Source organism: Lycorma delicatula, chromosome 2 (genome assembly GCF_047948215.1).
Source record: "Lycorma delicatula isolate Av1 chromosome 2, ASM4794821v1, whole genome shotgun sequence".
Taxonomy (NCBI): domain Eukaryota; kingdom Metazoa; phylum Arthropoda; class Insecta; order Hemiptera; family Fulgoridae; genus Lycorma; species Lycorma delicatula.
In genome coordinates this window covers 90,165,819-90,191,617 of record NC_134456.1, presented here as the reverse complement: position 1 = coordinate 90,191,617, position 25,799 = coordinate 90,165,819, and the positions used below count along the sequence as shown (strand labels likewise).

General features: G+C 32.4%; 1 protein-coding gene across 1 annotated transcript in view; it reads left to right on the top strand.

Annotated features, from left to right (window-relative positions):
* Positions 1–25,799, top strand: part of Cul3 (cullin 3) — a 128,509-nt gene that overhangs the window by 58,706 nt on the left and 44,004 nt on the right. The window contains exons 6-7 of the mRNA XM_075355749.1: positions 8,708–8,902; positions 15,736–15,912. Coding sequence (XP_075211864.1) covers positions 8,708–8,902; positions 15,736–15,912 — 372 coding nt within the window. The remainder of the gene's footprint in view (positions 1–8,707; positions 8,903–15,735; positions 15,913–25,799) is intronic.

Sequence of the window (25,799 nt, the reverse complement as noted above, 5' to 3'; positions counted from 1 at the left end):
ATATTTCCAATACAGGAATCCCACTGAGGAATATGTAGCAAGATGGGATAGGATCTTTTGCATTGCGAGTAATGGTCCAAACTCATTGGTGCTGACGTCAATGTGAAGTCGCTTTTCTGGCTCAGTGGGGTCACTGATCATGGTGGTGGCTTAATTGATAGTTTCATTGTGCAGCATAATTTTGAGGTCTTTAATGGACCACTTACATCGGTATGGTTAACGGACAAAGGGGCTTTTCAGGTTCAAATATTGACATCACCATTAGTAGAGATATCCCTGGCAGGATCCTTGACTAGTTTATGGTCAACATCTGTATTAACGATCATTGGTTGATACTTTTTGAATGAGTTGCATGATGGCCATGAGCTGCTAGTGTCCCACGAGGGACACTTTCCTATTTACCGGGGGCACTTTCTACATAGGAAGGCAGACTGGCCAAAATTTTCCCCTTTGAGTCCAAACTGGAGAATTTTTTCTTGAACTTGACAGCTTGCCATTAGATGTCCTGGCAGAAAATTTCACTTCCTGCAGTAGTGGCGGCGGTGGCTGAAGCTGCCATTCGTAGAGGCACTGGTTGGGAACATATATCTAGTTGGTGTTCTCGGATTCTGACAGCAATGAAGCAGTCTGTGAATTGACTGAAGGGCTGCACAATGAGAGGGTGCATTAGGTCTTCCCAAGCATATTTTTTGGCATTCCTTCATTCAGGAGCAAGGAAATAGAGATCCTTGAGGTGTTGTGTATAGAGCCCTTAAACATAAGCACAGGAAAGAAGTCCTCTTGTCAGCTTTGTCGACCCGCAAGGGTATGGTAATTGATAAGGACCGTGTCCTTAATGATTTGCTCCTGGATTACAGGGTGGGTGAGGTCTCATCACTGGCATGTGAGGTGGAAAGTTGCGATTTTTGAGATCGATTTACAATCTTCTGAAATCACTGAGGCGGAGGTGTGCCAGTTGATCTTTAGTAGTTTGGGATGGCACAAGGCCTCTGGATATGATTGTATCACAGTGGAACTCCTTGTCTGAACGCTTCCAGTAGGCCTTGGTTGGCTACTTTCCAGCATGTTGGAAGTGTGGAGACTTGGTGTTGTTCAAAGGTGGCGACAAAGATCTCCTACTGTTCATTCTTCTTACAGTCCACTAATGCTCTTGCCTGTGATTGGCAAGGTTTTCGAGAAGGGCCTATATTTGCATATTAATGTTAGATTGGCCACTGATTATTTGCTAATAAACAACCAGTATGTTTTCCAACTGAGCAAGAGCACTGAGGATGCCTTAATAAAGGTGATGGATATAGCTTCCTCTAGTCCATGTAAATATGTATTTACATTCTTTCAGATGCAGAAGTGTAAGTGTACATGAAATGAATTAGAAGTGCTCTCAAGTTATTTCAGCCATCGGATGGTTTCCCTGTGTGAAAGCGACTCGGAAGTTTGTAAGACCTTAAGTAAAGGATGCCCTCAGAGCAGTGTTCCGAGTCCCCTTCTTTGGATCATAGAATTCGATTCCATGTTGCGTTTGAGATTGCCATGTGTTTGTTGTGTCGTCGCTGATGCTGATGACGTACTGTTACTGATTGAAGGGGATTTGCGTAACGAGGTAGTGTTCCGAGCTAATCCTGCTTGTGAGACACTCCAGCTGTGGAGTCTCCAACATAAGATGATTTTCAGCCCAGAGAAAACCACAATGATGTTGCTTAAGGGCATTGGCTGCTTCGTGATGAATCTGGGTTCGGATCGGCTGGGCTCCTCATTTGGTACGTTATGGCTCAAAAATACCTGGCTGTTATCCTTGATGAAAATTTTCGGTTTTCAAGGAAAATCTACAGTATGTGGTAAAAAAGGCCGCTGATGCTTTTTATGAAATCCATAGTGTCATTCATCCTGTTTGGGGATTGAATTACCGTACCATGCGTATCCTTTACAAAAGTGTCAGTGAAGCTATTATGCTGTATGCTGCGCCTGTCTGGGCTCACTGCATGGCTTTTAGGTATTGCACGGACATTTTGTTGACCGCCTCCTCTTGCTGGCTTTTATAGGCAGTTATTGAAGAGTCTGTTATAGCCAGATAAAAAACAAATGGATATCTTGGCTAATGATCGTAGGGAATGCTAGATTTCCAAAGTAAATAACCTATTTACGTCAGAACGAAAACAGGAGATTGACAACCAGAGCCTTGCATCTTGGCAGGTCAGGTAGGATGAATCTCCTACAGGTCGCTACACGCATGGCATATCCTATAGTGTCTTGATCTAGGTGCAATTTGATGGGTCTCCCCAATCGGTATATCACACAGTTTCTTTCTGGGCATGTTGCCTTTTGGGCGAGTTTGGTTTGGTTTCATTTGGTGTGGATTCGAGTCAATGCCCGGATTGTGGGACTAATGATACAGTGGACCACGACCTCTACGTCTGTTCCCGATACGAGGTTGAACGTTTACAAGCTGTGAGGGATCTTGAGAGAATACATTCCTTTCTAGATCTCCACATTAATTGGATGATCCTTGAGAAGTGGTCTATAGTAGCTGGCTTTCTTTGCGCCCTTGTGGTTGTGGGTCTGCAGAGGGAGTTTAATCGAGGTACTCGATTGTGTTAGGACCTTGGGTATCTAGGGATTCAGCCTAGGCATTGGATTGGTTGGAGGTAGGCGCATTAGCATTGTGCCATGGCTATATTGGTGTTGTTTGTGATTCGATTTGGGGCTCGCACTGGTGGAGGTGGCCACACCGCTGGGGTATGGTAGCCTGTGCGACTGAGGGCGTGGCTTTGTTCCGCCAGTGGCGGTCCTGATTGTGACTTTGTAATGCCACTTGAGACACCACGATAGAACCAAGTGGGGGTGTGAGTTGTGGGCTTCTGCACGGACCGGAATGAGGTTACGTTCCCCTTGTTAGGTAACTTAATTTGGTTGACTTATTTGATATATTAGCTTATTAAATGAATTTGTATGTTGTGTAAGACATAATTTTGATTGGTATGAGTGTAGCACTCATTTATTATTTATTGGCATTGATTTACCTTTCAACTCATTCATTTTCTAATGCATTCACAGTCACAAACGGTGCTGTCAAATCTGGACTAGACGTGGGGTTTGCGCTTCCGTGATTTTGGTCAGTTAGTTTGAGGGAATCATGTTAGTTTGATTGTGAAGATGTCCGTTTCAGTCCTATGTGAAGGCAAAATTTGATTTGTATTTTACTGATACAAATGTCTGCTGAGGCATTTACATTTAAAATGTTCAAATTGAGTCTCTACTAATAGTAAGAGAGGTGGTTTTTTTTTTAATGCATTTTTTGTAAAACATCATTTGTAAATCCTATTGTTCAAAGAAGCATAAAAAGAAGGAACATGCCAGTTTTGGATATTTTAGCTTATTAACCTACATTATTGAAATTTTGTAAGAAGGAATTTATAAGTTAAATTTATTGGTCTGCTCAAAATTTTTAATGATTTTTATATTTTCATTATATGTTTTATATTTCATTTTATAATTTTTTTCATTTTGCAACCTTATACATTACTTAGAAGTTATTTATTTAAATTTTGTCTGCATGGGTGGGAATAGGTATGTTTTGTTCCTTCTGTGACAACCTTGACCTTTGATCCTTACAAAATGCAACTAAATTTCAATTAAAATAATTATGAAAAACATCCCAATTTGTTTATATTCCTACTGTGACAACCTTGACCTTTGACCACAATTAAATTTCAGTTAAATTATGACATCACACGCAACTGACATGTACCTTCTGTGACAAGAAAGTACTTATGATGTCGCTCAAACTATATCATCATCTGTCATACCCAATAACATTACATACAGCTCACACTTCTGTTGTCACAATCAAATGTCATTAAAACTAACAATTATTGCAATAAAAGTAAAAGAACGAATCAAAGCGTTTTATGGTGGGTGGTGCGATTATGAAAGGTACAAAGCTAAAAATTAAATTTTTCGTTAAGAGACTCATTTGACTGAGAGTGTACCTGCTTCATTAAACAATTAGCACCTGACCTGCTGACATACACTGTTTGAACCTTGAAAATTGGAAGAATGATTGCCAATATAGTGAAAGTGCACCCCATTGCAGCGCCCAACCTGCTGACACACACCGTTTGAACCTTGAAGATCAGACGAGTGGTAACCGAAATAATGAAAGTAGACCTCCATTCATCCCCTCATGAAAATAAGCTCCTTGATATTAAACACTAGGACTGACAGATTTCAAGATATTTGCAATTTTTCGTCCAGATTTGGGAGCTGATTAAAAAGTACCAAATTTGGGTCGCTGCTGTATAGTATTTGTAGTAGCAACTGTCTGCATGTTATAGTAGAAACTGTATAATTTAAAATTATCTATTTCAAATGTGTTTGAATTTTAGATGCAAACCTAATGAAACAGACTAGGTTAGTGCTACGCGATGCATCAAGTTTACAGCTGTAGCCAATGCCTTGCATAGACCCAACACAAACATATCAGTACAAGAACTGCATTGATGCAATACATTATTACACTTATTGATAAAATAACAGAAGATATCAAACGTTCGTTGGTGGATTCAGTTAAAAATACAGGGTCCACAAAGTTCAGCCCTCTTCTTGAATGTACTGTGATTTTAAGGAAAATGAACATTACATGGGAGCAGGGTTGTATATACCTCGGTAGTGGTGACGTTCTGGTGGATAACTACATGAATCACTAGAAATGAATCGCTAGAAAAATCAACCGAGATCATTTATAATAGGTGTTTGGTACTAAAAACCTACACAGCGTTGATGTCTTATTGCTCTGAAGTAATATTAATTGTAAACGCGTGTGGCTGCTGAAAACCGTTGCCGATCTGACTGAGGACAATACCAAATTCAAAACTAAATGTTCAACACTGGAAATGTGTAAACTGTTGCAGTTTACTTTAGGTTAGAACATGTTCCATAAGAATGTAGCAACATAGTTACACTAGTTAACAAAATCTAATTGTTTGTTAAACAAGAGCAAATGGCTGATTCTTATAGTATTTTTTATGCTGATTTCATATTTGTTATTTGAAACAAAAAATGTAAGGTGAAAATAAATAACAATAAATTACATATATTTTGTACTCGCCTAAAATCTATTTCTTTTGGATTTTCTGCTGTAATTTGTAGTAAATTCCAACTGTAGATTCCAACAATAGTCAGCCAACAGTTTTGGATTCCATTTCCCCTGGTATCGTGTTTGTGTTGTAGATATCTTCTGGTGAAAGCATTCTCCATGTTCATCACTGATAATGTCGAGATTGTTAGGGAACAAATCAAAATGCGAATGTAAGAAATTGATTTTGAGTGACATGTTACAGCAAAGTTCTTGGCAATTTTGAAGGAAGTTCTCTGTAGTTTCTGGCTGTATGGTTTCCAAGAAAATTGTTTAACCACATTTTGAAATGATTTCTATGCAGCAATCTTTGTCATTTAAACATTCTTCAAACACTGGATCACTCATTAATTTTCTTATTTGTAGTCCAACCTTCCCTTATTTTAGCATCACTTATATTAGGGAATTTGTTTTTTTATAAACTGAAACCACGCACCGTTATGATCCATTACTTTAACAAAATTTTTGAATAAACCTTAGCTTAATGTGTAGTGGCACCTTTTTCTGGTTTTACTAATGCCAGACTAACAACATTGTTCTCTCCTACAGTCAGTACCTCTCTTTGGCCACTATTTTTATGTAATAAAAGATAGGTAGCAGGGATAGGTTTTTCCTATCCCTGCTGTCCCATTCGCACAAAAAGCAACAGAAGTTAGTGTGTAAATTGCAGGCCAAGTAAAAACACTATTACTACTTTCAGATGTTCACAAATATGCTATAAATATTTCTCATACTGAATCCTGCTTAATACAAGTTTCATGTTTTCATAAGACCCCTTCATGTGAACAGTGTATGCTAATGGTATTGATGGGTATTTATTTCCAATGTGAAGTAGAACTGCTTTCAAACTAAGCTTTGAAAAGTCAATTAAAAGTTGCATTTGTCAGGATGTGTATGCTCCAAAGCTCCCAGTGAAATTCACAACATTACAGTATACTAAGTTTTTGTACTGAGCTTTTGTCCTTTGTCTTGATACCAGTATTTTTGGTTGATTCTTTGATAAATTTAGATCACAAACCAGATCATTTAATTCTGACTGATTAATTAAATGGAGTTCAGTATATCTATTTTCTAAAAAGTTTGGATCTCTTTCTTCATTGCCTGATAGGTCAGCACAGGATTACACATCCGATTTTCAAGGTTCAAACAGCAGATTTCAATGTGTCAGCAGGTTGGGTGGTAACTGCTTAAATGAGCAGGTTCACTGTCGACAGGATCTCGGTTAACTGGAAATTTAATCGTTTAGCTCTTTGTACCTTTCTTTTGCTTCGCCCACCATAAAACGCTTTAATTTGTTCTTTTACGTTTATTAGTGTTGTCTGATTGTGACGACAGAAATATGAGGCCACAGGTGATATCAGATGTGATTTTATTTCTCAAATTGGGTGTGACAGATGATGACGTAGTTGGTGCGAAGTCATAAGTGTTTGTCACAGAAGGAACATAATTCCAGTTACATGTGATGTCATAGAATGAACATAAAAAACAAGAGGCGTTATTGTTCATAATTAATTGAAATTTAGATGCATTTTGTTTGGTCAAAGGGGTCAAGGTTGTTCCTTCTGTAACAAAATTCATTTACCGATGGGTTCTTTGAAGTATCTTTAAATTATTCTTTCCAGTATAGATTTAGCCATTACTATGATTGTATATTTTTTAGTGATAAGATTTTTGTAGATAAAAGATTTTTTTACTTTTATTACAGTGTTGATTACGTTTGATTTTGAGGACAGAAGTGTAAGGCGATAGGTGATGTAGGTGTGATATTTATGACAACAGATAACAGTTTTTGTCACAGAAGGTACATGATTCCAGTTGCATGTGACATAATAATAGTTAAATTGAAATTTAATTATGGGGTCAGAGGTCAATGTTGTCACAGAATGAACATAAAAAAACAAGGTTATTCTTGTTCATTATAATTAAAATTTAGTTGTTTTGTAGTGGTCAGAGGTCAAGGTTGTTACAGAAGGAACAAAATGCACCTACTGATTGGTTTTTTGAAGTATCATTAAATTAATCTTTCCAGTATAGATTTAGTCATTACTATGGTTGTATATTTTTTATTTTCTTTATTGATAAGATTTTGTCGATATAAGATTTATTTTATTTTTATTACAGTGTTGATGACGTTTGATTGCAATTTCATAAATATGAGGCGATTTTAATATGCGATATTCTATAATGGGTTGTTGACAATGCTTATTTAAACCGATGGTTGAAGAAGAAAACAACATGGAACATGCTGATTTTATAATCAGCATAAAGGAGTTCATGTTCTTTTCCATTTTTCTTGTGCTTCTGTGAACCATCTTATATTTCTTTTTTAAGTGGGAATTGCATTAAAGTACTGAAAAAGCAACTTACATTTGGTTTTTCTTCAGTAGTTTAGAAGCAGAGGTCAATGAAACTTACATTAGTAAAAGTGTCGAATAAGATGGAACTATTTTTCAGTATTTTATCATTTATTTTTTTCATTTTAAAAGTTATAGCACTAATTGTGAGTTAAGTGCAGGCAACATGTTGATGCCAGTAGGATGGGAACTTTTGTCAGTAGTTTTAATCTTTTGGTGATCTATGGTAATATTTGGTTAAACATAGCATTGGCATTTCTTATTTTTATCTCTGATGCTTTTTATTTTTTAGTATACTACTTTGATACTTTCTGATACATTCCAGATCTATCATCACTCAATCAGCGATTCATCTCAGATGTATAATCTCAATCCATCAGGATTTGAAAGGTGTTTCAGTGTGTAGTTCTGTTCAGTTTTGCCCTAGACCAATTTTCATTTTACTTGGTTGCTTTTTTTTAATCCAAAGTATTTTACATAATGTTTTATTAATTAAAATTTAATTAAATATTTTATTTTGATATTCTATGTTTTAGTATCTTTAGGCATTTCTGTCACTGATTTTGGATAATAGTATTCAAAATACTATTATTATACTTTTTGGGATAGTAGTACACTAATGGTAATGTCACATGTTGCATTTGCATCGGTGGCATCCCGACCGAGGCAAGAACAAAGCTGAGAGATGCCTTTTGGCGAGGTTTTGAAGATGACCTCCGGTAAAGCCCATAAGGGCAAGGTATGGAGGGGGTGACTTGGTGATCAAAACCATCACATGGTGGCTGTCTCTTCTCTTATGGTATCAGGGTTTCACTGATTTTACTTCATGCAAGAAAACTTTATCTTTTTAATAGGAGTTTATATATATTTTCTATTTAGTTTTTAAGATTTACTGCACATTATGATCTGCATCTCTGCCTGCCACACTATTTTGTTTATGCTGTATTGTTAGGCCACTCATTTTCTGTAGTTAAATATCTTGACTTGTAATATTTAATTTTTGACAGTTAGCTGGATGAATTGAAAATGGATTCTATTTTTGTAGTTCTCAAGAACCTGTTACAACTTTGAGGCTTGCCTTAATTCTGTTTGATCAATAATAATTAATAAATTTATCATGTTACTTCATGTTGTTGATTCAAAAATTTTGATATTAAAAGTTTGTCATAGCATATGGTAGAATACTATCTAACGGTAATATTTATAAAATGTTTGATTTCAGATGGAAAATTCTGGGGTAGTTCATATGTTAAAAAACCAGAAGACAGAAGATTTAGCTTGTATGTATAAGCTGTTTTCTCGTGTTACGGATGGTCTTAAGACAATGTCTGATTGTGTGTCACAGTACCTACGAGAGCAAGGTAAAGCACTTGTCCAAGAAGAAGAAGGTGGCACAAATGCCATAAATTTTGTACAGGTAAGCTCTTTTATTTAATGATACAAATTCATTGGAAACCTTTTGGTAATTTTTAATAGACTTCTAGTAGTATGTACATGGTTGCTTGATTGAAAAATTTGGGGTTGTATGTGGGGTTAAGTGATGCAATTGCCACGTGTGTGACTTCTAGGTCTGGCTGGCATCTTACATTGAACTGCATGATAAAGAAAATTGATATAGATGCTTCTGATAATACTGCTTGTTGACAGTTTGGTATTTTGGTTTGTACTCCATGGTAGTAGACAAAAACAGTTATCTTATTTTTATTGACTTTTTGGTTGATTGTGATTTCCACTGTGATAACTGAGTTTTGGGACATACCTGCACATTCAAAACTCATGATCCTGATCCCGACTCCATAAGGGGGAAGACACCTTGTGATGATTCTGGTTGCCACACCACCCCCACCATTCATAGCCCTGATGGGCTGTACCAGAAGTCATCTTATTGACCTTCAAACACTGATTAAATGATATGACATTCATCAGCTAGGCCTCATGTCAGGATGCCACTGATGTAAATACCTCAGTAGACATTTCCATCAGCGAGTTTGATGGAAACAAACATGTTTCTACAGACTCAGAGTCTGTAGAAGCACGATCACTTAGGGATTAGTATTCTTCTAATTAATTTAAATGTCAGGAAAAGATTTTTGAAAGTATATGTTTGGAGTGTCGCTTTATATGGAAGTGAAACTTGGACAATCGGAGTATCTGAGAAGAAAAGATTAGAAGCTTTTGAAATGCGGTGCTATAGGAGAATGTTAAAAATCAGATGTGTGGATAAAGTGATAAATGAATAGGTATTCCGACAAATAGATGAAGAAAGAAGCATTTGGAAAAATATAGTTAAAAGAAGAGACAGGCTTATAGGCCACATACTAAGGCATCCTGGAATAGTTGCTTTAATATTGGAAGGACAGGTAGAAGGAAAAAATTGTGTAGGCAGGCCACGTTTGGAATATGTAAAACAAATTGTTAGGGATGTAGGATGTAGAGGGTATACTGAAATGAAACAACTAGCACTAGATAGGGAATCTTGGAGAGCTGCATCAAACCAGTCAAATGACTGAAGACAAAAAACATTCTTCTAATACTGAAGAATACTTATTAGTATTCTTCTAATACTGAAGAATACTAATAAATTATTCATCAAACAAACTGTAAAAACTTTACACTGCAGAAAAAAAAACTGTAATTTAGTTGGAGTTTGATAATATCAAAGGTCTTAACTCTGGTACTTCAAAATTGTTGATCACTAAATGGCAATTTTGACCTGCAACTTCTCCAGGTGCACCACTTAATTAATTAAATTATCAATGCCAGAATTACATAAAAAAAAACAAACGGATATCCTTTTCACAAATTCCCAATCATTCCAAGGAAATTCCTGCTGACTTTTAACTAATTAAACCTACAATCTGGTCTGCTCTCCATGAGCAAGGCCAATGCCTTTATGCTGTTTTGCAGCTCCATCAAAGATTTAAGTTATCAAATCTTTAAGTTAGGGATTGCCATTAAAATTTAGAACCCCCACAGAACATGCACATCAGGATTTCCATGCAACATCAAAAGAAATCTTTCTGTTCAAGCAAAACTAGCCTTCGCACAAATTTGTCTGTGGGAAATCATTGCTAAAACCAATGTCAATTAATTTCTCTGGTCAGCCTCAATTTTCTATTATCAGACTTCACGTAATGCCAATTTTTAACTTGGTGGTACACTGGTTACTGTCAATTGAAGTTGAGTTGTTTTGGAAACTGTTGTACTACTTTAATTTGATTAGCATCATTAATTTGTGTAATTTTTGAAAGCCTGCTTTGTTTTGCCTTTGGTATTATCAACTATTTAGCAGTACTTGATGCAGCAGCGATGTTCAACCCATACCCTTAGTGCATGACCTGTACCTGTTACATTAAATGTAACAATGAATGCTAATACACAATGTCATGTATACACAACTGATATGCTCTATAAGGTTTCAAAAAAAGTGTGCATTAGTTACTAGTGTTGAGCTCTCTACAGAAGTTTTTTTTTTTGCTCACCTTCAAATATGTTTTGGGAAAAAAGGTCAAATACTTTTTAAATAGACCTCATAGTATTAGAAAGTGATTAATTTTTTAAATTTCTTTTAGTTGTGGTAAGCAAATTCTTTGTTCTCAATTTCTTGAGCTAAGTATAAGAAATAGAAATTGAGTAAATACGCTGTGAAAGTTATTCTTTTTTCCTGATTATTGGGCTTTTCTACCTGGCATCCACAATTTCTTTTTTCTTTGACTCCTTGATCAGCCAACACCTTCCTAACTAACTAGTTTATGGTTCTATACAGGTGAGGATAATCTTTTATTCTCTTGTAATTCAACACAATGTAGGACTTCTTAGTCATCCACTCATACACTGGCTGAAGTGACAGATATGTATAATCATACATATTGAACTTTTCATTCGTTAATGAATTTTGTTGAGTTTAATTCTGTTCAAAAAATGGATGACTGAATGCTGTTCCTTCCTGGTGAATGTCACAAATAGAAGTTTTACACTTTTTAGCTATTTGGCTTTTCCTTTGTTATGTAGGCACAACCATTATTATGTAAACAAACTTTAGCTTAATTCTCCCACCTTTCTTCTGATATTTTATTTTTGAAAGTGTATTTAATTGTTCTGCAAACTGTTGGCTAATTCTATTAATATTGGTTACACCCATCCAGATTGGGCATGTGTGAAAAGGATATCCGTTTGTTTATTTTTTTATGCAAATCTGACATTGATAATTTAATTAATTAAGTGGTGCACCTGGAGAAGTTGCAGGTCAAAATTGCCATTTAGTGATCCAACAATTTTGAAGTACGAGAGTTAAGACCTTTGATATTATCAAACTCCAACTAAATTACAGTTTTTGTTTCTGCAGTGTAAAGTTTTTACAGTTTGTTTGATGAATATATTAGTATTCTTCAGTATTAGAAGAATTTTTTTGTCTTCAGTCATTTGACTGGTTTGATGCAGCTCTCCAAGAATTCCTATCTAGTGCTAGTAGTTTCATTTTAGTATACCCTCTACATCCTACATCCCTAACAATTTGTTTTACATATTCCAAACGTGGCCTGCCTACACAATTTTTTCCTTCTACCTGTCCTTCCAATATTAAAGCGACTATTCCAGGATGCCTTAGTATGTGGCCTATAAGTCTCTTCTTTTAACTATATTTTTCAAAATGCTTCTTTCTTAATCTATTTGCCGCAATACCTCTTCATTTGTCACTTTATCCACCCATCCGATTTTTAACATTCTCCTATAGCACTACATTTCAAAAGCTTCTAATCTTTTCTTCTCAGAGACTCAGATTGTCTTTATATGGAAGCTTCACTTCCATATAAAGCGACACTCCAAACATATACTTTCAAAAATTTTTTCCTGATATTTAAATTAATTTTTGATGTTAACAAATTATATTTCTGACTGAAGGCTCGTTTCGCTTGTGCTATTCGGCATTTTATATCGCTCCTGCTTCGTCCATCTTTAGTAATTCTACTTCCCAAATAACAAAATTCTTCTACCTCCATAATCTTTTCTCCTCCTATTTTCACATTCATTGGTCCATCTTTGTTATTTCTAATGCATTTCATTACTTTGTTTTGTATTTGTTTATTTTCATGCGATAGTTCATGCGTAGGACTTCATCTATGCCATTCATTGTTTCTTCTAAATCCTTTTTACTCTCGGCTAGAATTACTATATCATCAGCAAATCGTAGCATCTTTATCTTTTGTCCTTGTACTGTTACTCCGAATCTAAATTGTTCTTTAACATCATTAACTGCTAGTTCCATGTAAAGATTAAAAAGTAATGGGGATAGGGAATATCCTTGTCGAACTCCCTTTCTTATTACGGCGTCTTTCTTATGTTCGATTATTACTGTTGCTGTTTGGTTCCTATACATTTCAGCAATTGTTCTTCTATCTCTGTATTTGACCCTAATTTTTTTAAAATGCTGAACATTTTATTCCAGTCTACGTTATCGAATGCCTTTTCTAGGTCTATAAACGCCAAGTATGTTGGTTTGTTTTTCTTTAATCTTTCTTCTACTATTAATCTGAGGCCTAAAATTGCTTCCCTTGTCCCTATACTTTTCCTGAAACCAAATTGGTCTTCTCCTAACACTTCTTCCACTCTCCTCTCAATTCTTCTGTATAGAATTCTAGTTAAGATTTTTGATGCATGACTAGTTAAACTAATTGTTCTGTATTCTTCACATTTATCTGTCCCTGTTTTCTTTGGTATCATGACTATAACACTTTTTTTTGAAGTCTGACGGAAATTCCCCTTTTTCATAAATATTACACACCAGCTTGTATAATCTATCAATCGCTTCCTCACCTGCACTGCGCAGTAATTCTACAGGTATTCCGTCTATTCCAGGAGCCTTTATGCCATTTAAATCTTTTAATGCTCTCTTAAATTCAGATCTCAGTATTGTTTCTCCCATTTCATCCTCCTCAACTTCCTCTTCTTCCTCTATAACACCATTTTCTAATTCATTTCCTCGGTATAACTCTTCTATATATTCCACCCATCTATCGACTTTACCTTTCGTATTATATATTCGTGTACCATCTTTGTTTAACACATTATTAGATTTTAATTTATGTACCCCAAAATTTTCCTTAACTTTCCTGTATTTTCCGTCTATTTTACCAATGTTCATTTCTCTTTCCACTTCTGAACACTTTTCTTTAATCCAGTCTTCTTTCGCCAATTTGCACTTCCTGTTTATAGCATTTCCTAATTGCCGATAGTTGCTTTTACTTTCTTCATCACTAGCATTCTTATATTTTCTACGTTCATCCATCAGCTGCAATATATCGTCTGAAACCCAAGGTTTTCTACCAGTTCTCTTTATTCCACCTAAGTTTGCTTTTGCTGATTTAAGAATTTCCTTTTTAACATTCTCCCATTCTTCTTCTACATTTTCTACCTTATCTTTTTTACTCAGACCTCTTGCGATGTCCTCCTTAAAAATTTCTTTACCTCCTCTTCCTCAAGCTTCTCTAAATTTCACAGATTCATCTGACACCTTTTCTCAGGTTTTTAAACCCCAATCTACATTTCATTATCACCAAATTATGGTCGCTATCAATGTCTGCTCCAGGGTAAGTTTTGCAGTCAACGAGTTGATTTCTAAATCTTTGCTTAACCATGATATAATCTATCTGATATCTTGCAGTATCGCCTGGCTTTTTCCAAGTGTATATTCTTCTATTATGATTTTTAAATTGGGTGTTGGCAATTACTAAGTTATACTTTGTGCAAAACTCTATAAGTCGGTCCCCTCTTTCATTCCTTTTGCCCAGCCCGTATTCACCCACTATATTTCCTTCCTTGTCTTTTCCAATGCTTGCATTCCAATCTCCAACTATTATTAAATTTTCATCTCCTTTTACGTGTTTAATTGCTTCATCAATCTCTTCGTATACACACTCTACCTCATCATGATCATGGGCGCTAAGGCATATAGACGTAACAAACGTTGTCGGTTTAGGTTTTGATTTTATCCTTATTACAATGATTCTATCACTATGCGTCTTGAAATACTCCACTCTCCTCCCTATCTTCTTGTTCATCACGAAACCTATTCCTGCCTGCCCATTATTTGACGCTGAGTTAATTACTCTAAAATCACCTGACCAAAAGTCGCCTTCCTCTTCTCACTGAACCTCACTAATTCCTACTATATCCACATTTACCCTATCCATTTCCCTTTTTAAATTTTCTACCCTACCAACCTTTTTTAAGCTTCTAACATTCTACGAGTCGGAGCGTTTCTGATTTTCTGGTGACCCCCTTCCATAGTAGTCCCCACCCGGAGATCCGAACGGGGGACTATTTTACCTCCGGATATATCTGTTGGGAGATATATCTGATAAATTTTTTGATTGGCTGTTTCTCTTAAAAATCCATAACTGTCTTTTATTTGTGGAGATACTGAGATTATATTAGCAGCAGCAATTATGTAATTAGTTTATAGCTGCCAGTTTTAAATTATTTTAATGTCCTACTTGCTAAATTTAATTCTTGTATAACCTTTATTAGGAAGATTTTGAACTTATCAATAACATGTTTAACATTGTATATTTTTTTGTGAAATATTACTTCAGGTTTATCTTCCTGATATAAGCATTTTCCATTTATCAAAGGCTAGATAGATGTGTTACAAATTAAACCTGTATGTGTAACAAATTAAATGTAACAAATTGTAAGAAATCTGCTATGTACATTTTAAGTTTAATTCCTAAGTGGCTGTATTTGTTGCATGTGTAGTAGTATGTACCGTATTTCTTTGTGAGGATTTGTACCCATCTTTGTGAAGTGAATATTATTTGAATTGCTAAATATCTACAAAAATTGAGTTTTTTTGTATTCTGAGTAATTTGTTTTACACAAAACAATTTTGTGTATAAAATTTTTTTTCACTTGATTGCTGAGCATGTGAAAGATTGACCTGACTTGTGAAAACTTACTTCCTCTTTCCAAAAATAAAAGCTGATAAAAATGAAGAATATATTTAAGATTTTTAAAAAATGCATTAGAAGTAAAACATTGCTTAATGCATGTATATTATCATTAGCACTTTCTGCACATTACTGCTGTATTTAGCATTAGACCTTTATAAAAAAAAAGTTAATTATTTTTTATGTAAATACTGAAAGTATATGAATAAAACTAAAACTATTCTAAAAATAAATAAGTTTTTAATTTAAGAATTTATCAGTTTAAATTTATTATATTTCTGTTTTATATATTTATTTATTTTTACAGAATCTTCTGGATCTTAAAGATCGTCTAGACCACTTCTTGCACAATTCTTTTGCAAATGATAAAATCTTTAAGCAGATGATAGCATCAGATTTTGAGCATTTCCTTAATTTAAATCAAAAGTCCCCAGAATATCTTTCTTTATTCATTGATGACAAACTGAAGAAAGGCGTTAAGGGAGTAAGTATGTTGCTTTTTTATAATTTTTTCAACAGTAGATTGTTGTGGTAAAGTACTGTAAGCAATAGTGCTTTAGCTTTCGTCTAGTAGGTGTAGTTTATCTTTTTAAGTATTGTATGATTTTCTTTTTTCGTTATGTCATATGATTCAGTTTAATCTGTGGAATTATATTCCTATACAAAGATGACAACATTTTCAAAATTTTATTTTTTTTTATATAACTTCTCATGATTTATTTACTGATATACGAGGTATAATCAAAAAATGAGAATTTTTTTAATTCTGTACACTATGTCTTATTGAATTTTTCCTCATGATGGCACGAGGAAATATTTTAGTATGAGCGGCAATTTATTTTGTTAGAAAATGACTGTATAAAGTACTTGGATTAAGAAAATAACTGTATAAAGTATATTTGGATTAAATTTTGCGTTAAAAATGGGATAATGTGGTGATGATGGTAGAGAAGACTTTGTAAGGATTTTATGTTACATTGACACCAAGAGTTTGAGTGGTACATATGGTTTAAAGGAGGCCATGAAGACAGCAAAAGGGTCAGAAGTCTTATAACACATCAACAATTAATGAAAGTATTGACAAAGTAAGGGACATTGTGATCAGAAATTGTTGAATGAATATTACAAAAAAAATGCTGAGAGGTGGACTCTCTTGTGGCTCATGTGAAACAATTTTTATTGATAAAATTAGTAGCAGAAAATTCTTTTTACAAAAGCAATATTGCAAAATAGTGACTCAGAATTAATCAAACTTATCATAACAGGTGACAATGTGGGTGATTACAATACTGAAAGGAAGATCCAGTCATCCCATTTGTAATGGCATTGTCCATTGAATCCTTATCACAAGATTGTGTGATCAACAAACAGTATTGTTTAACAATTTTATGCCATTTGGACTGTAATAATGCTCCAGCTTCTATTTATCTATTAATTTGTGATTACTTATCCAAAAATAATACCATAGTAATGTCACAGATTCATTCTTTCTAGAAATGGCATCCTGTGACTTTCTTGTTTCCACTGATTAAGAGAACATTAAAAGAATGATTTGTAACAATAGCTGAAATAAAGAAAAAATTGCTGTTTGCACTTAAGGCAATTCGAAGGTTCTTTTCGTGAATGTTTAATGCATTTGAAGAGCATAAGTGTGTTTGATACTTCTGGTGGATTACTTTGAAAATAACATATCAATATAAAAAGATGAATTCTTTCTGATAAAATTAAAGTTCTTTAATTTTTTATTGCACTTTATTTCTTAGTTTTGTGTAATATAAAAAACGTAATACCATTCCTTTCCATGAATAATTAACTGAAATTGTTTTTTAATAGTGATTTGTCTAAAATAAAGAATTTGGACAGAATTAATGGTTGTGTGACAATCCATTAATTGTCATTAATTATTTTGGTACTATAAATTTTTAATAGAAAAAATGACCACACTAATTGTTAATTTTCTAGCATTGGTTTGTATATATCAGTGATAGAAACATAATTCTTTATAATTGTGTAAATGTATTATTGCATTTGCTTGTTTATTTGCTTTTATTATATAGAATATAGAATTTGTTTAAATCTGTTTGACAGATAATAAACATTTTTACTCAAAAGCTTATGTAGTTTAAATATTTATTTTCTTAATTATTTAGTTATCTAATTTTGTAGTTCTGATTTATTTATTGAAATTTTACTCTAAAGGGTGTACTTGTACTTATTTTGTTGTGTTTTCTAAATTTTTATGGATATTACACTAAAATGATATACGTATTTGTTTATTATTGTAAGTTGTAGTTGCTGAATTTTATTATCTGTGTTAGTAATAATACTTAAACTACATCATACATCATTATTATTATTATTATTATTATTATTATGGTACATAATTTAACAATTGAGAAGCACTTTTCAATATTTTGATCATGTTTTGTCCAGATTTTTATTATAATTCACAGAAAATGATTACAGTTATTATTCAGTTTATTATTTTTTAATATTTTTTCATAATATTTAATCAGTGGATGAGTGGAGTTTTTGTAAACTATAAACAAAATGAAATATATAATGCAATAATTAAATGTTAATTATTAAAAAGTCAATGTCAAAAATGGTATGTGGATTTTAAATTTCTTTCAGTTCATAAATTTTGTTTAACTGAGCTATATCTGGCAGTTAGTTTATTTTTTATATTACGTATGTGTTAAAGGGCTGGATTAAGAATAGTTTTTTTATTATGGTATATTGGTAAGGTATTAAAACAGGGATAAAAATATAGAACTAAAATACAGTTACTGAATCCTGAATAATATTTTGATTATACAAATATGTTACGCATGACTACTTAAAATGCTATATTTTATGTTTCAAAGTATTAATTTTTAAATTTATTATTTTGATCCGGAACATGATCAATATTCTGTTTAGTTTATCATATTGTTTAGTCTTGTGTTGTTCAAGTATAGATGTCTTATCACATACATCTGTCATTTTTATCTTATATCATTTATAATAAATTGCTGTTAATTCTTTCACGTATTTACTATATTTGATGGCATAACTTCCACAGTATCAACAAACTTTTAAATATATAAATTGTCATGATAATGTTATTAGTAACTATTATGTTTTGATCACAGAGATTATCTTTCTGTAGTATTTTAGTATTTTCTGAATTTTTAAAAAATCTTACATATGCAGAAACTGCTTTTGTGTAAAATTACCTTTATATTCAAGTTATAGATTTCAAATTATTAGATTAATCTTATTTACCTTAAGAAAAAAAATATTACAAGCAGGAATGAAGTACAAGGGTGAGTCAAAGATTATCTACACTTTTCATTTACTAAGGAAGGGGTTCAACATATACATCATTCTTCTAAATAGTCACCTTCCTTGACAACAGTCCAGCAATCCTCAAGTTTGTGTATTTCAAGAAATTTTGTTGATTCCTAAGCCATTCTTTCACGTTTAGTCTGTGGAAAATCGACAACCTCGCAAAACATCCTTGAGTGGCCCAGACAGATGAAAGATAGAGGGAGCAAGATATGGGCTTTAGGGAGAGTGTTCCAGTACCTGAAAATTCAACTTGCACATGGCCCCCCACACCGTTCAACCATCAACAAGCCATGTGCGAGGACAGTTGTTGTCATTCAACCACACTTTCATTGACAATAGACCACACAGACTTATGGAAGCCAAGCTTGTCGTGTATGATTTGATTGGCAGAACCATGAGTGATTTCAAAGAAGGTGCTACCTCATTGATAGTGATTCAACCTATGTGTCAGAATCATCTCTCAAAGCTTATCTGTAGTGTAGGTGGTTGATAGACATCCTGTGCTCCCTCTTTCCTGCATATCACCATCTGGTCACTTATTCAATCCACAAAAAACACTTTTAAATGGTAAAGCACTGCCCTCATATTGTGATTAAAGTCTACGATTAATTTCAGCCCTTTCACATCCCTTACCAGAAAATAAGATTACTCTGATGGCTGTTCCTCCTTTATGCAAACAGCTAGTGAAGCGGATATGTTTACACTGTAACAGTCAGAAGGCAAGTGACACGATTGGGATCAAATTTTGCATACATGACAGCAGTCGTACTATTAAGTATGCATGCGTAGAAGGCAGTATGACAACCTTGAAGTGTGTTATGATGAAAGTTAATAATTTTTGACTTGCTCTCATACAAAAACAGGATATTTCTTCACTTCATAAGCTATATACTATGATCTTGACATTATTGTACTCTCTTTGTCTTGTAGAAGGCAGAATAAAAAAATATCAGAATTACTTGTATTTGAACCACATTATTTTGCCATATTAACCATATTGACTTGCTAGTTAATATGACCAGTGTTAATCAGCGATGGTGTTGTAATTTTGTATATTAACTTAACTCCTTAAATGAAATGAGAAGATTTTTTCCTTTTCGTTATGTGTATGTTGCAATTTCATTAATTAGTGAATTAATAAGCGACCCCCCCCCCCCCCACAAATGGCCCAATGAGATGAGGATGATGTGTATGACATGTTAATGAGGTGTAGTCTTGTACAGACTCAGGCTGACCATTCCTGAGACATGTGTTTAATTGAATCCCAACCACCAAAAACACCAAAGTACACAGGTATCCACTATCTAGTATAAAAGCAACTAACTTGGGACAAAAAATATTTTTGTACAATCATATCAGAATTTTTGAGATATTTATTACTTCACTATTATTATTAATTCTTATGTAACAAACTTACTGAAAGATTAATTATAGGAAATACTTGTCAACCCATTTCATTTACTAATTTAAACAAAAAAATTTATTTTAAATATATAAGATGTAATTGGTAAAATTACGTAATTTAATTTCTTATGAAACTGACGGCAATGTTTATTTACAATAATTAAACTGGGCAACAAACAAGAGTCAAAAAGTACTAAAAATTTGCTTATGTAATTAAATTTGATTATATGTTTTTTATTTTTATTTTTTAAAATTTATTTAAAAAAAATAAATTTGTTCCCATTTAAACTTTTTTAAAAATTTTTTTTAAGACCCATTGCATTGGAGGCTCTGATTCATAATGCTTGTTAAAAAGCATTTGAAAAGTTAAGTTATGTTTGCTTAGTCAAGAAAATTTACATCTTAAATTTGTATATTAAACATTGGGATTTGTTACAATCTCAATTAAAGGCAGCTGTTACTGCCTTTAAATATTTGTTATTTATGTATATACAAGGTGATTCACTTAGATATTTACGGCGCTTTCTGAGCTCATTCTACTAAACATGGGTTTGGAAACACTCTGCTAGCAATTGATTAATAAATGTTGATATGATTAATAAAAGATTTTTCTCTGATTCATGGCAAAGCGTAAAAATAAAACCATACTAAAATTCTTTAAGAGATAAACTTGATTTTTTCTTATGACTTTTGACCTGACAAATTAAATAAAACAAGTTCCAAAACCGTAACTCAGTAGTTTTCATAATATCCAATGTAAAAAAGAAAAATTTATTGTCTAAAAACACATTATTTTATATTTGTAGTCTAAAGAATTTGTTAAATGGCTATGAATTTATAAGATTTATTATCAAAACTTCTAGAGAATTTAATTCTGAGAAAAGTGTTGTAATATTGCCCAATAAAAAACAAGAGTTAAAGAAATTTTATTTTTTTAACAGTTACCATATGGAAAACATTAACGTACAAAAAATTAACATGCAATTGATGATACAATGTTAAAACAGTAAAAATGTAATTGATATTTAATAAAGTTTACAGTAAATTTTCAAACATTTGTCCTTTTACTTCAATACATTTGGGTGCATGCCTTCAGATTGCTAGCAACTCTCTGTTTCTGTACAACTTTCCTTAATTTGTGCAGTAGTATCTGTAACACAAGCAACAAACTTTTCACATGTATGAACTTTTACATCCATTTTCTCAGAATTAAATTCAGTATAAGTTTTGATAATACTTTTGTATTACAAACTTAAAAAATCCTGTTTTTAAACATTCAATTTTCCTCTTTTAAATATTATGAAAACTGTTGTGGTTCTGGAACCTGTTTTATTCAATTTATCAAGTTGAAAATCATAAAAAAACCATCAAGATTACCACTTAATTTGGGTTCTTAGAATTGCAGTATGGTTTTATTTTACTATTTTCTCAGAAATCAGAGGCAAAATCTTTTGGTAGCCATTACTTGCTAAAGAGACGTTTCACTGTACCCATGTTTATACAGACTTTTCCAGTATTTCTATGAGCTCAAAGCGCCGGTACCACTAGATAAATCACTGTGTATGTGTACATACATAAAAATGTGGAGAAGGTACAAAAATAGCGCCCTACCTTTCCTGGTTTCCTGAATTAAGGTTTTGATGGATATAAATGTTAATTATCTATTGATTTTAGTTTTTTGAAAGTTTTGTTATAATGAAAACAGTATAACATAACGAAAAGAATTTATGTAGTTAATTATACAGGGTCTTTGAAAAGGTTGCAGCAATTTAAAAAAAATATATCTCGAAAACTACTAGAGATAATCACAACTATTTTTTTTTTATTTTTATTTTTTTAACTCAAGTTGTTTTTACATACCTTAGAATATTTCAATATGAGCTCCGTTGGTCGCTCTGCAAACATCCAGCCAGTAATTGACTTCTGGCCTGGTAACTGTGGTAATAGCAGCCGTGATCCATTGTCTTACATGTTATACATTCCTGACTTTTTCGCTGTAGACAATGTATTTAACATATCCCTGTAGGAAAAAGTCTAGGGTTGTCAAATCTGGGCGTAGAGGCCTAAGCACAGGATCAGCCCTATCAATCCAACGATTATGGAATCTTCATAGAGAGCATGTCGAACACCTAGGCTAAACTAGGGGGGGCGCACTATCTTGTTGAAATTTGGTCAACTTGTAGGAAACTTACAGTTGTGGCATGTCTTAATAAAGATTCCCTGTGATAGTAAGGTCGTGAAAACAGAATAGGCCAATCATTCAATCAGACATCAAACTACATCACACTGTTATTTTTGGGGAATCTCTGACATACTCAATAACTTCATTGCTGAGATCCCCATATCCTACAATTTTGCTGGTTGACACAACCACTGACATGGAAAATCACTTCATCTGTTAACGTTTTAAAAATGTTTCAACATCATCATCAGTGTTATTAAAAATTTTATTTGTGAATTCAACACATTTAGGACAATCCAATCTGTAGGTTTAAGGTATGTAAAAAAACTTTATATTTAAAAAAAAATGCTTCGATACAATTTGTTTTAATTGCTGCGCAACCTTTTTTGATGACTGTATTTTCTGATAAAACTACAACTGTCAATTTTGTGATATTAACTCATTCATTACTATTACTGTTATTGTATTATTAATTGCTTATTCTAAGTAATATGAAGAACAAAAATGACTGGGCAATAACAATTGTCCATGACTGGTGTTTTATTAAAAAAATTGTTCCTGTATTTCAGATTCTGTTAAGATTTTGATGATAATCTGAAGAAGTTTAGGTTAAATATAAAAAAATTGATAAATCTCTGATATAAATTTATAACTAAAAATCATTAAAATTGTCATAACTATTTTTTTATCATTATTATTATTATAAAACAAGTTATTAATATCAGATTCAACAAATGCACAGGATGACTAGTATAAGTTGTGCACATGCATTACATGAAATGGATGAGAAGGCGGTATAGTTCAGCTAGCAGTAAAAAATGTGACTAGCAATAAATAAAAGAAGCCTTGGCATCAAGGTATGGTTTAATGTGAATTGAATTTAGAGGATGATCTGTATAAAACCATGCATTAAATTCGGTTTGGTTGTTTAAAAAGATATGTTTTACTTTTGTTCTCTATTAATTTGTGTGGTGTTCTAGTTAATTAATATACATTTAATAGTTACGAGAGGTATATTACCAATAATATATTATTTAAAAATTGTTTTATGTGCGTTAAGATAAATGTTTTGTAAAATACAAAAAATAAAAATTTTGTCAACAGTACGGTTCTGTTGAAACTGCACAAGGCAGTTAAGGCCTATAAAAAGGTTTTTTTCTAAAATATATATGTAATGATTGGAAATACATATATACACAGCTTTATATATATATATATATAGCTTTGTAAGTTAATAAAATCTCCATCATCCATATAAATAATGATGGGTCACCCTTTAAAGCTAAGAGGGCTATTTGATTGTTTGCTTGCTTCCCTTGTGCTTTCAACCTAGATTTCTCACAGTTAAATTAAATTTCTCACCTTAATTAAATTCATTGACTAGAAAAAAAATAAATTACTGTTAAAAAAAATTATATACAGTTGAAAATTTTTTAGCAAAAATTTGTAATTATTTTAAAAAGTGTGTGTTTTAATGATTATGATTTTAATGAACAGTAAAACAAGATCCCAGTAAGATATTTCTACATCTGCATTTCTTACATCCTGATGGTTGCACATCTAGAACCATTTTGAGACTTAACATCCTGGAAGTTGAACTGTTTCATTCTCAGATTGTTGATTGTAATTATTAATTTTGCATCTTATTACAAAAAGAAAAAAATATTAGTATTATTTTCCTTAGTATTACATTTTCCTTTAAAGTTAGGATTTTATCTTCAGGCATTCTATTGGAAATTAAAAACCAGAATAAGCAGATTTATTGAACAAAATTCAAAAATAAAAAATTACTTAAAGACAAAACTAAACTACTAATCTAGTTCAAGAATTTGCGTTAGGGCAAGTAATTAAAAAACAGGTTATAAAGATAATTACAGTAATAAAATGAACTGTTATGTACATTATTTATCTTTAATTATGTAATTAACTGTAAACAGATAAATTACTTACAAATAACTTAATATATAACAGCAGAACACAAGACAGTTATTATGTAACATTTCTCAGATGCAATGGGTTTTATCCTTTACTAAAAATTCTACTACATTATTTTCAGTATAACATTAGAGCATCAGATGATACAGTGAAATCAGCCTATTTTATATTGATTTATGATTTAGAGTTATGTGTTATTAGAACAAATTATAATGTGCTGTAGACTTATTTTTACTTCCTTGTACGAAGTAAAGGAGGAAGTATTGTGATCACAAAAAATTTTGTTTTCAAATTTCAACGGAAATATCCATTGACCATCCCTAAATCCATTTTGACTAGTTTTGGCATGATGTCTGTACGTATATAAGTATGTATTTCGTATATCTCAAAAATGATTAGCTGTAGAATGTTGAAATTTTGGATTTAGGGACTCCTGTAACATCAAGTTTTGCACCTTCCCTTTTGATTGCAATCAATTTGACCAAAAGTGTCCAAAAAAGCTCAAGATCCAAAAAAATTAGATTTTGGACCTTTTCTTAATTGGAGTAATAAGCTCCCATTGAGAGCTTTTCAACGATATATAAAAGTGATACTTATTTTCATTGGTTTCAGAGTTTAGTGAAGTATTTCTCTTAACAAGGGGAAGGCACATCGGTTTGATCATCTCCTTTTTTCTTTAATTTAAATATATTGATTTTTAATAATTATTAACCTCTTGATTGTAAAAAAAAATTACAATAAATAGTAATTTAATAATAATTATAAAAAGAAAAAAATATCAGACATTATTAATGAAATAAAATTTTATGTAATTTTCAAAAAAAAAAATGTGTATATGTAATTTAATAGGCATACAAGGAAGTAATGTGGTGTCACATCAGATCTTTTAGCATGCCTGTAAGTGAATTATTTATTCGTAAAAAATACTTTTTGTTTGTTAAATTTACCTGTGACTCCATTGTAAAATGTTCTATTGCTTCTACTTTAAAGAGATGTTGGAAAGAATTGTACTGTATTAATTGTTTAAACATATTTTTTACTCTTGGCAGTTTTATACCTTACTAATTGGCCTTTTTAAAAGGTTTCACTCTAATAGGAGTGAACTGTTATGTGTGTATGAATTGTATGTATATAACTGTATTAAATATAATATTTTATAATATTATGTTATAGATAATCAGGACTCATTAAAAATGTTCAGTTTTGTTTAATTCGTATTAAATGATTATTTATAAACTGAACTATTTTAGAGATATTATGTTAAATGTTATTTTGATCAGTTATTAAACATCAGCCAAACAAAATCACTGAAAAAATTAACCTTGCTGTTAAATATATATAGGTTGCAAATTGTCCAGAAACTTGCTTATGGTTTTGGTCATATTTAAAAATGTTCATGTAAGAACAATAATTTTAATGATTTTTGTGCAGAAGTAGTTATATTTGATGTTCTAATTATTGAAACTAACTACAAGAGTGTGCGATGAATTTCATCGTACAATTTGTTTTATTTTTAA